Source organism: Triticum urartu, chromosome 5, assembly GCF_003073215.2.
Source record: "Triticum urartu cultivar G1812 chromosome 5, Tu2.1, whole genome shotgun sequence".
Taxonomy (NCBI): Eukaryota; Viridiplantae; Streptophyta; class Magnoliopsida; order Poales; family Poaceae; genus Triticum; species Triticum urartu.
The window spans coordinates 434,049,560-434,061,456 of NC_053026.1; the positions used below are offsets into that span (position 1 = coordinate 434,049,560).

General features: G+C 43.2%; 1 protein-coding gene and 1 long non-coding RNA gene across 7 annotated transcripts; one reads left to right on the forward strand and one right to left on the reverse strand.

The window, feature by feature from the left end:
- Window positions 1-249: 249 nt before the first annotated feature.
- On the reverse strand, window positions 250-5,739 carry LOC125509567 (syntaxin-132-like). Of its 6 annotated transcripts, none has more exons than XM_048674555.1 (6): window positions 4,918-5,737; window positions 4,620-4,693; window positions 4,484-4,526; window positions 3,921-4,007; window positions 3,738-3,815; window positions 250-868 (listed from the first exon to the last, which is right to left on the reverse strand). In XM_048674555.1, exons 1-6 carry the CDS (start codon window positions 5,287-5,289, stop codon window positions 785-787), a joined length of 738 nt encoding a protein of 245 aa, XP_048530512.1. In that variant the 5' UTR covers window positions 5,290-5,737; the 3' UTR covers window positions 250-784. The 6 variants fall into 6 exon arrangements, with proteins under 6 accessions (XP_048530512.1, XP_048530517.1, XP_048530513.1 ...); XM_048674560.1 differs by lacking the exon at window positions 250-868 and adding an exon at window positions 1,474-1,887 and having other exon boundaries at window positions 4,620-4,739; window positions 4,918-5,739; XM_048674556.1 differs by lacking the exon at window positions 250-868 and adding an exon at window positions 1,474-1,887 and having other exon boundaries at window positions 4,620-4,675; window positions 4,918-5,738.
- Window positions 5,740-6,291: 552 nt separating this feature from the next.
- Window positions 6,292-9,046, forward strand: LOC125556166. The gene is made up of 2 exons (XR_007305027.1): window positions 6,292-8,100; window positions 8,582-9,046. It is a non-coding gene; the product is annotated as an uncharacterized LOC125556166 (long non-coding RNA).
- The last annotated feature ends 2,851 nt before the right edge of the window (window positions 9,047-11,897 follow it).

Here is an 11,897-nt window from a genome sequence, read left to right on the forward strand (position 1 = left end):
GGCCTTTTACCCCTTTTGTGGGCAGCCTTTGTTGGGCTAGAATCGCTATGGGCCGTGGCTAGACGAACAACTTTATGGGCCTGATTAAGTACGTACGTATCTACAGGCACGGACTGCAGGTTCGAGGAATTGAATCGTTTTTTCTTACACTTTAGTACCACCTCACATATTATATGTTTTAAATTCAAACCAAAAACGTAAATTCATAGGAAGAAAACGTATTGTGACGGTGAACCCACGGAGTCAATCCATGCTTTATTATTACTAGCAAAAATGCCCGTGCATTACAACGGGGGAAACAAACCCACTCGCGATTCTATTCACAACAAACATGATTAATACCAATGCAATGATCTTGGTCATCACATTCTAGCACGGTGCTTTCACCTGCCCCTTCCTGCACCGACTTGTAATTTAACAGATATGTAGTGATGGTGGGCCTCATCCAGTCCTATCTACAAATTGATGCTTGCACTTTCCCGCACTATGGGCAAAAGGCGCAGAATGTCTTCGAATATTGCATGTCATTGAAGTTCCTACCTTGCATGCTGCCCTTTATGTAGAAATGTGGAGGAAATTAGATTTACAAAAAAAAAGATGTATTTACATGCTGACTTGAAGTGGGCACCGAGAGAAAAATGCACCACTGTTGTATTTTCACTATTCTCCGCTTTTCAGTCACATGTTCTTGTGCTTCGGAGTCTCTTCTCCCACTCTTCACCTCTCATTTAGCTCCAACGTCCCTTCACAACCACATCGTCTTGCTTCCTCTCCCTACCCAACCCTAAGATGCGCCGCCACCATATTTTAACTCTTCCCCGCTTGGAAAAGTGCAATGATAACCTTCGTACACTATGAACACATGAAACTGAAAAATGCAAGAAAGCAAAGATTTTGGATACTGTTTCTTCACATAATGTTGAATAATTGAAACTAACCAATTCATGTTGGATAAGTAATCAACAGTTAGAGTCATCGACTTAGAAATAAACACTCTCAAATATTTAAGGTGTATCACGTAGTGTTGTGGGTGTTCATGCCAACCTTTTCTTTAATTTTCTGTATGGGGCCTACAAAACTATTGATGGCTACTGGGAATACATATTCACACTGAAGGGTATGAAAGACAACATGCACGCATGCCTATTAGCTCAAGCACTGCTATTCAGACTGTAGAAAGCATGCGAAGTTTCTGCTGATGGATAATCCTGCTGCACCGTAGTGTCAAGTTTTTCAGTTTCGTCAGTTAGCTGAATAAGAGGTCAAGCAGGGTGCACCTGTACACGTATTGACCTGTACTTCTGTTAGTTTGTTAGCTGAATTTGCTAGCTTGACCAGTGCACGCCAGCTGAGCTCACGCAACAACATCTGCCAACTATGCTGGGATGATTATTTTTGCACTAACATGTGATGATTTCTAGAAACTTCATTGCGTTCCCTGAACATCATGTCTAGGCACCGAGATCTTCAGGATTGTTAGGATACATCTCATAGGCGATTTGAATTTTTTTTTATCATCACAGGACCAGCTGCTGCACACGTCCAGTCTTCTAATCTGATCCGCCTACCACACCAACTGGCAGGAGAAAGCTGACAGTTGCCGGCACAAAGTTGAATATGTGAAATTCATTTTCATACATGACCATATCAAACCGTCAGCTTACTCCCGCACAGCTTCTGCAAGCCATTCAGGTGGCGAAGTGAATGCCGAAACCCCATAATACTACGAGTTGTTCACGGTTGGTAAAGATCAAATACTTTCCAAAGTCCATAAGCAAAAGGAGTCGCTGCTGGATACCATCAAAAGGCACTATCCAGACTATCCAGCCGTTGTTCCTGATTAGTCAAATTAATTTTAGCTCTGCAATGTTCTCTGTGTAAGCATTCCTGAATAAAAGACAATATACCTGAATAAAACAAAAGGTTCTAATCTTCACATAAAAGCTGCATAATTGCCCAAGCATATATACGCATAAATCAACAAACAATGATTGTGATGGAATTGTCAACTGTGCGCTATCCCCATCTTCCTGATCTTGGTCATCTTCAACATCATGATTCATCTCTTCCCCTACTGAAAAACGTAACACTAAGCAAAATCCCAAAAGGGGAGCGGGAGAAAAACGTGATTGAATTTTGAAAGATCTGTCTCTTGCACTCAAAACCAATGATCTCAGCAAGGGTCAGGAGGGCCCACTTGTACACGTCGTCCTACGCTCTCCTCCATGACCAGCTGCCCTCGCAACCACACAGTAGAGGAACGGGCACCGCTGGACCGCATGGATGGGAAGCTAAGGCTGGAACGTCGACCAAGTTGAGCGTCATCAAGCAGGCAAACGCCAAATTAGACCAACAAGCATTAGTAGTGGAATAAACTGCGAGATCTAGACGCTTATCTACTCTTGGAGGACGCGTGGTTGGCCTCCTTCTGACTTTAAGGCAGTGAGCTGCCGCCTCCCTAAGGCTCGGCTACGCGGCCTCCATCCAGCCAGCCGCTTCTGCCACTTCTTGTTGTCGTCGTGCAAGGGAGTGTGCTATTTCTGGTGCGACTATCTTGAGACGAAGCGGGGACAACCGTATATGAGGAACCCTCCCCGCCAGCCGTTGACACACGGTGACGATTCCTCCTTCCGCCAGCACCCGTGGTCGGCTGTCCACTCCGCCGTGCTCGGCATCTCTAAGCCCTCGAGAGCACCCTGGAACTGGCATCGCCATCACGTCGATGAGCCCATGCGCTATACGCCATCAGCGACCATGACGACGCCGTGCCTCTCTAGCTGAGCAGAAGGAATCTTCCGTCCCTAACGTGCCACGTGGACGCCTTATCGGAGATGGTGAAGGCCTGAAGATCTCATTGTTGTCAAAGATCGTCATCTAGATGACCATGCCGGTGCAGCAAATCCAAAAGCGAGAAACCTTCCGACGACGTGGGCCTGTTGGCGTTGGCCTCGGCCGTGCTACCGGTAGCCTCGGCAAGGGCACGCACCTGGATGAATTGCCCGCGGGATCGATCTCGGTTTTACGCTGCTCATCTGGCGGCTCCGTCTCTCGCGCAACCTATTTATGGGGGAAACAAAGGCAACTACGGACGAGAGACCGAGTCGTGAAGGACTCGATTCCAGGTGAGAGACCGGGTCGATCCGCAGGGATAGGACGGAGGAAAACCTAAAAGAACCATCGTGGAATAAGGAGATCGATGAAAGAATAGGAAAGGAGACTGGGTCTGGTGCAGCAACGCATCGTGTTTCTGTTTATTATAGGGAAGAAAGGCCCAGCCCAAATCGTAAAAAGCGAGAAGAAATCGTATTGTGACGGTGAACCCACGGAGTCAATCCGTGCTTTATTATTATTAATAACGGATAGACTAGCACAAATGCCCGTGCGTTGCAACGGGAGAGGATGTTGAGATGTGTCCACCAAAAAATCAATCAGACTGACCCGACGACAAATTGCCCGTGCGTTGCAACGGGATACATATTATTGCAATGATCAAAATGGGTGAATATCGACGATAACCAAATAACAATAATAAAAACATGACAATAGAAAGCTGGTTCATACAAGAATGTATGAACATCTGGGTGCCTTCATCAACAAAGGAAAAAATAACCAAAAAGTAGAGGCTGTGAAACTTCACTTATATAGAGAAGATAGTTTGACAGTAGTACTCAATGAATTTCTACTTGTTTTTCCCACAAGTGTCCAGATCATGACCAAATTATAACTCATATATATACCTGGGCTCTCCCCTGCTGCTGAACTGCATCTTTGAAAATCTGCTCGCTTCTTCCTGTCTCGATTAAACCATCAATTGTCTACAGGTTCCAAAGTTATAAAGGAGGCACACTATAAGAAAGATAAACAATAGAAAGAAAAAAAGCACAAATTTAACCATATAAGAAAAAATGTTGCCACTATACCTCTTCATCAAGGCGATTACCAGTTACAGTGAATACCCTTCTTTCAACGACTTCCCGGTACTCCTGCCCGATTGATTCTCTCATTACCTGCATCAGAGGGAAACAACACCGAATCACACACATTATACTATTCTGTCTTCAGAGATATCAGGCTGATAGCATACTATCAATAATCTACCATAATGGTTAAGAAACATTTGTGTAAAGTTACTCAAAGTCCATAGGACAATTGGCAAAAACATAGTTGAGTAGTATCTTTCTTTTACTTTGTAGAACATATAAGCATCAGCGGAGTAACTTGCACCCTGCTAGATGTTCAGAATTCATATGGGTTCTAGCCTGGATGGCTCATAGACATGGCAAAATAGAGTGGTTTCTCGCTGCTGCTGCTCTATGAAGGTATATCAAATCAAATAGCCCTAGTAGTAAACAGAAATAAGGACTGGTTTTAACATTTTGTGTGTGTATCTAAAGAAAAGATTAGAGGGAACATTTATTCACAGGCAGAGGAGGAAAATCATCACATACATGTCAATTTGGACATTTCCAGTTGAAAACAATACCTGAAAATCATCCATCTGTTCCTTCATTTTCTTTTTCACTGCTCTGTAGACAGAGAACAGAAAGCAGAGTGAAAAAGGACTAATTCATGCAGGCAAGAAGAGACAGGAAACAAAAATTGACAGAAAATTAATTTACCCAATAGTCTGTTCCCTTGACCGATCTACCGCAGAGCCCTTCCCGCATCCAGGTTTCTGCATGTTAGGTAAGTTCTGTAGCACAGCACAGGGGCAAGCAGCAAACCATAAGCAGATACAGCTAGGAAAGAATAACAAACAGACATGAGCAAGGTTAAGTGAAAGCATACGTACGCAGCACGTGATCAGCTAAGACAACTATTTGCGTACCAATCAATGTAAAAAATACAACCTTTGTTCATTGTAGCAATGATACGGTTCCAATTTAAAGTACTTGTACCAGAAAAGAAGACACATACCATCTCATATTTTCCAGAGCTCTGAATGTAAAAAACCAACAGGTGCAAGAATCGGAACAGAGAATAGCATAATCCACACTTTTCTTCATAACTGCCCAAAGAACGGACCATCGAACACCTTCCGTGCACGCTCCAGATCACCTGCCCGCAGCCCCGGATCAGCGTGTTGAAGGAGTAGAGGTCTAGGCCGACGCTCTCGTTGACCCGGGCGTTGTGGATCCGCCTGGCCATGGCCCCATGGCCGCGCAGCAGTCCGGACCTGAGCCGCTGCATGCCGGTGGTCAATTGATCCCCATCGACGACCCCGACGCAAGGATGGGCCACCTCGAGTTGAGCCCTCCTCCGCCTCCTCCACCGCCAGCACATGGACATGAACTCGTGATCGCATTCGTCCCTCTCATGGGCGACCGGATTGACGGGAGACACGGTGGTCGCGTGCCCGTGCGGCTTGACTCGTCGTTCGTGGCGGCTTGACTCCCGCGTCCATCCTTCCAACCTCTCCTCCCCGACCTCGTCATACTCCCCGTCGTCTTCCACCAATCACGGCCTCCAGCAGCGCCATCTCCCGCTCCTTCCGTCGAAGCATATGCAGCGGCGCCCACGAGCTCACGTTCGCGTTCAAGGCAAAATCGACTGGGCGGCCGGCAGATCCAACCATGGAAACCATGCGAGGGGGTGGGGGTGGGGGCGGGGCGGGGGTGTGGGGGGGGGAGTGGCGGCGGGGGATGGGCCAGCGGCGCGCGGCGGCGAGGTCGTGGCAGGAGGCGGCGACGTGCTGGAGGCGGAGATAGGATTGGTAGCGACCGATGGACGACGTACGTACGAGAAGCGCTAGCTAGCTATTGATGTATACGAAACCTATTTTTATTTTACGCTAACCACTACCCCACAGGACCAGCTGGCCCATATAACCTTATTTAAAAAATAGGCCCATATCACGTGGATTTAGGCCCAGCTGGGCTACGCAGGAGGGATGAGGATTGGGGACGCAGTAAGATTAATACCACCTTGTCAGATAAAAAAAGATAGATGGGACGAACAGATAAAAAAATAAAAGCGTAAATCTAGCCCTAATAATAATAAAAATGAAAGCATAAATTTACGAAAAGAAGCGTATTATAACGGTGAACCACGGAGTCAATTCGTACTTTATTATTAAGGAGAAAATAGGTATTGGAATAGATTAGGGATATATATATATAGGACAGGGCTATTCTGTTATTAGTAATAAAATAATATTTTGTTACCCCGCGTTTATAGAGAGACGTGATGCGTTTTCCCGAATCAGTAAAAGAAACAAAAACATCCCACCCTAACGGCCTAAAAAACAAAAACGTACCCATCCTCTCCTCTCGACACTTCCTCCGCCTCTTCCTCCGTGCGCGTCGGCCGCCTTCCTCCCCACCGCGCCGGCCGCGTCCCTCCCCACTGTGCCGTCCACCTTCCTCCCCACCGCGACCACCGCGTCCCTCTCCACTGCGCCGGCCGCATTCCTCCCCACCGCGTCGGTCGCGTCCTTCCCCACCGAGCCGGCCGCGTCCTGCCCCACCATGCCGGCAGCCTTCCTCCCCTCCCCGCTTGCTTCGTCTTCCTCGCTCTACCAGCGCCGCCATCCTCCCTCCACCCTAGCGCCACCCACCTCCCTCACCAGCCGCCCTGCCTTCCTCCACCGACCACTGGCCACCGGAGGTGCGGATACTGCCTCAACCACCTGCTCCCACCCCCCGCCATGACCCCTCACCGTTGGGTCGCTGGATCCCATCCTCGAGCGCCGGATCTCGTCGGCCCTGGAGCCGCGCGAACACCGCAGCTCCCATCTTGGCCCCGGCCGCCATCCCCCTACCCCCGAGCTCCACTCTAGAATCCCGCCTTTTACCCCTCAAGCTCCACCGCCGGGATCCCACTGTTGGTAAGCTCCACGGCCATCTCCTGCGTTGGGTTGTATGTGTGTTGCGTGTTGATGGTAACTGAAGTGAAGGATTTTCAAAATATGAACCACAAGAGAGGTTCACCCTGTACATCAGCTCAAGATCCATCATGTTAAATTATCCTTCGGTCCAAAATGTATGAACCACAAAGGGAGCTCATGTTGCTATTTCTTTTTGCTAATGCTCATTCAAATCGCATGCTACTTATGTGCTAAATTTGATGCTCTATAGTTACTTGTCAAAATGCCCCTACGAGAACCAAAATATTTGTATAAAATTTGATGTTGTTGTTCCTATATTCTATATGAACCCTGCCTCCATCAGCTCCACTTCACCAGAGTCGTCAGTCCGCGGGAGTAGGGGTCGCAGGTTCACCCGATCGCGAGTCTTCTTCCATCTCCAAAAATCTTTTTTAGTTCAGATCTTTGTCACATATTTCACTTCTATTACCTCAGTGCCAAAAGTGCCGAAAGTTGAAATTGCTTGTGGACCACTAGCTGAAAAAATTAAGCCATGTTCTAGTAAGTTATGTTTAGAGTTCATACTATACTAAATGTCCAAATTACATGGTGTGGTCTTCTGTTCATTCCATTTCGTTTCCAGTTAACTGTAGCTGAACGTGTGTTGTGTTGATATTGAACTTGTGTTTTGGACAATTCTAAAGTGTTGTGTATACAACATGTATGCACATTTTGTGTTCAAACAAGTTTTGGTCCATTTACTGTTTAAACTTGCATCCTTACTGCCTTGAACTATGGTCTAGAAAAACTGAACTCATGCACGTACTTGCTGGTGCAGACTTGGTAGCGGTGATATTTTGGTCCGATTATATATCAACAACAGTGCAATGACAAAAAGAATATCAGTTCAAAAATGTATATGCATGAGGTTTGGGAGCCAAACAGCTAGTATTTTGTTGTTTTTAATTTTTTCTGGTGCATGGTTGAACGAGATAAAAAATAAAAAATGATGTACGATATATATTGTTTTCTTGTAGGAGGTTCAAAGATTGCCGTGGAGCAAGTTCAAGAGTTTAGTATGCCTGTGTGAGCTGTCCATGTCATTGCTGACTCTGGGTGCAATTTTATTTCTTCACTCTCTTGCTTCAGGTAAAAAAGAAATAAACTTGTGCGTCTTGACGCCATGACAAGCTAGCTCTTTGAGCACTTTGGAGACCATGTGCATAGTAAGAACTGGAAACAAATGCTCACTTTCAGTACAAAACAATGTGGTGGAAATCTATGGATGGATGATGGTTAGTGTGGTTGAATGGTTCAGTTTTCTTGCGTATTTCTCATTGTTCATTTCAGTTTGGTTATGCTACTCGAATGGTTCAGAAGCACATGTTTGAAGATGATTTCTCTCCATGTTTGGTTTTGCCTTTCCTGCTGATCTATTTTTTCTCTGAACTTTCAGTTATGGCTGCTTATAGAGAAGAGAGATGGTCAATATTGTTTGCTTGTGTATGCTAGTGAAGTGGCATGATTCATTTTTCTTGTACTTCAACTAGAAACTTTTGAGAAAGTACGCCCTCTTTGTTTTTGAGAAAAGTTCAAGTATGATTGTTTGAAAAGTACAAAAATGAATGTCTTGAATAACATAAAAAAAATATGCCTTGGACGTGAGTCCTCTAAAGCTAATTAATAGTCTGTATAATAGAAAACTTTAAGATGTCTTTCATTTCCTTATCTTATTTCAGTGAGAATTCCTCCAATAAACTGATGTTCTTATTTCAGTGACACACTCAGTTTAGTCCACGAGTGGTGCTGCCTCGCGTCCGGTTGACGGCCTCCACGAGCGCGAGCAGCCCATATCCGGCGGCAAGATGAAGGTCACCCATGAACCATGCTTCCCCTAATCACCTCCACCTTGTGTGAATTCGCAGCTGAGAATAAGCACAAGCACCTACAGTCCCCCGGTGGCTTTGGCCGCACTTGGCCACTAGCTCGTCCACCATGGTGACTGGCAGCCGTCCAAGTGGAACGCGGACATCAGTCCAAGTAGAACTAGTTCGTATAAACTGACTGTTATGTATAATTAGGGGATCCAATGTTGAAAAGTTCAATTAAGCTGTGTGTGGAAATTCAAAGAATTATTGTAGGAAAGTTTACAAGTTTGGTTTCGTGAGGAAAATGTATGATTTTCTATCAGTATTTGGTATGATTCATTTGCCTCGGGTGCAACCCAAAACTAGACAAAAACTAGACAAAAATGTCAGATGATGAAAACAAAAATGGTTTGAATTAAAAATATTGATCAGTACGAGTTAAAAATAGTGGTCCTTTCGGAATAAAAGAAATGACAGAAATTCAAATTGTAAAAGTTCAAGCAAAAAAAAACCCCATAGATTGTAAATGGTAAAAGTACAAGCCATAAAATGAGAGAAGTTCAGAACATCATTGTAAAAAAATGTTAAGTTCAAAAAAAAGAAACAAACAAAAGATTTTCTTTTTAAATAAAATATCATTCAGTTCGACGATATAAACTATATAAGTACAGGGGCACTGCTACCGTAAACCTTTGAAACTTTAAGAGGAAAACCTTACCCAAAAAACAAAGTAAAAGTTCAATCTGTGAAAACGTGCTTATTACAAATCCATACGGAGATCAGTTCGAGTACTTTATTTCCGGAACGAAAAATAAAAATACGACAGACTTCACTGTATTCAAAATTACTCTGTGAAATAATACATCAGTACAAACACACACAAAAAACAATACAAGTACTCTGTTTTTTCTAACGGAAAAAACAGCACGATGGGTTTCACCGTAATCCAAATTACTCTTCAACGGTTGCGAATTTGAGAAAACGTTCAACGTGACTAAGTTTCGTATTTTTGATATCTTTCCAACCATATATTATTTGCCTCATTTCAACAAACTTTTAAAAAAAATCGTGTTCGAAATCAAATTTGACTGTATTCGAATTCTTTTTTAAACCGTAAGGAATTAGAAAAACATTTCAATACAAAAACGTTGCGCATTTTTCATAGCTTTCCAACGCTGTATCATTTGCATCAATCCGACAAACCGTTTGCAAAAAATCGAGAAAATACATTTCAACCAGAATTTTACCGTTTTCCAAATTACTTTTAATTCGTATAGAATTAGAAAAAATAATAGATATATGGAAGATGCGGATTTTCACAAGCTTTCCAACGCTATCCTATTTGCTCAATTCCGACAAACCATTTGAAAATTGAGTCCAAAATACGATTCCCTTTTTTGGTTTTTAAAAAAATGGTTTTTTCAAAACTGCTCTTAAACCATAATGATTTTGTAAAAACGTTCAATATACTTGAAATATAGTTGTCAAGAGCTTTCCAACGATATATTACACGCCCCGTTCTGACAAAAAAATTGCAAAAAAATTGAACTAAAGAAGACGATTTGTTAAACAGAACTGAAAGCATCAATTCAACCGCTCGAAAATCATCAGTACAACCGACTAAAACCGTTAGTTCAAGTAGGGTAACAGAATAATATTCTGTTACGCGTAACAGAATAGCCCGGATGTGTGTGTGTGTGTGTGTGTGTGTCTATATATCTATTCTGCTAATATTAGCAGAATAACTATTCTGCACACCACTTCCGCACTGCACGTTGAACGCAAGTGCACTGCATCTTCTTGACGTTGGGCACTGCAATGCTTCACGGGAGAACTGCTTCATTTTCCGGTGTTCCGCCCGCGTGTTCTATGTGGAATCGGGTGTCGCGGGATGATTCAGTTTGTGTCTGCATCTAATTTTAGCTTTATTCTTTCTAATTTACAGGAAAATATACTAGAGTGCTTGCAAATCGAGGGATTTGGCGGACGAGCTTTCTCTGTTCGTTCGTGTTCGCGTTAGATGCAATTTTTTTTGTGCTCGGATGTTGTTATTTAGTAGGAATTGTTTGATTGCGTTCGTTTTAATCGGTCTGTTCACTCTATAATTTGTTAATTTTTAGGAGTTAGTTTTCAATTTCTTGCTATTTTGGTTGTGCGGGCGGGTGAGCTTCGTCCGCTCCTCTGTTCTTGTTGATTTTTTTGATTTTTGCCCGTCCACGCGTGTTTGAATATTGTAATTACTGTTGCTGTAGGTTTGAATTCATTGTATTGCGGGTATAATTGTCATTTTTTGAATCGCGATTTTTAAATGAAAGGTGATGTTGTTCGTCAAGTTGCCATGTCTTCCATGTAAATTTTTGCGGGTGTATTTTTCGATAGTTTAGTGGCTGTACAATTTTTAGGCGAGTTATGGAAGTGCGAGTGAAATTGACACCTCTATCAGTCTATCACATTGTCTGTAGTTTCAGTGCTTTAATTTTATTTGTTGTAGTCGCGGCATACGTTGTAGTGCACTGCATTTTCTTTGGTAGCGTACTTCGTTGTAGCTGTATTACAGTGGTTATGGCTGTTTATGAGATTTCTCTTTTTCTTAAACTACATTCTGTGTTCTAGATGACTGCATAATATGCATTTCTATACTGCATTAGCAGTGTTGTTAATTTTCTATTCTGCTATTAGAATGGATGGTCCATGATACGCTTGTGTTAGCTGAATAGTTATTATAAGATTTTTTTTGAACTGCATACTATGATAATTGTTTTTGAACATCGTATGTTAAGTGCAAAGTTTCTACCATTTTGTATTTCCTTGTTACTGTTTCAGATGGCTGCTTTTTGTTATTATTAGTACCACACTATGTGTTCGAGAGAACTGCATTACTGCCAACAGCAACTTTGTCTAAAAAGGATGATAAAATGACATAGTTGACGTTGCGTACTTTAAATAGGCATCGTTCAAAATGTCTGTTGGACATAATTTTAAAAGCATACAGCATAAGCAAAGCATTAGAAATATTGGTTGCTTCATATTAGACAGCGTGGAGTGCAAATATTGTAAACTTGATGGAGTCTTCTTCTTTGTAGAAAAAGACCATGGCCACTTCTCCGGCCTCAAAGCCATTCTGGGAGACAAAATCTTTCCAACCAGTAGTTATGTTGATGCAGTCTTCAGAGTCGATGTGGTAGTCAGCTTCCATGTCTGCATAGCCATTCTTGTGTTCTGTC

Excerpts from the sequence above, each read along its gene's own strand:
- LOC125509567 (XM_048674554.1), bottom strand. The coding sequence starts at position 5,289 with ATGTCCATGTGCTGGCGGTGGAGGAGGCGGAGGAGGGCTCAACTCGAG. Across the intron at positions 4,527-4,619 it reads TCAAGGGAACAGACTATTGG|AGCAGTGAAAAAGAAAATGA; the intron begins GTAAATTAATTT and ends CTCTGTCTACAG. Across the intron at positions 3,816-3,920 it reads GTAATCGCCTTGATGAAGAG|ACAATTGATGGTTTAATCGA; the intron begins GTATAGTGGCAA and ends TGGAACCTGTAG.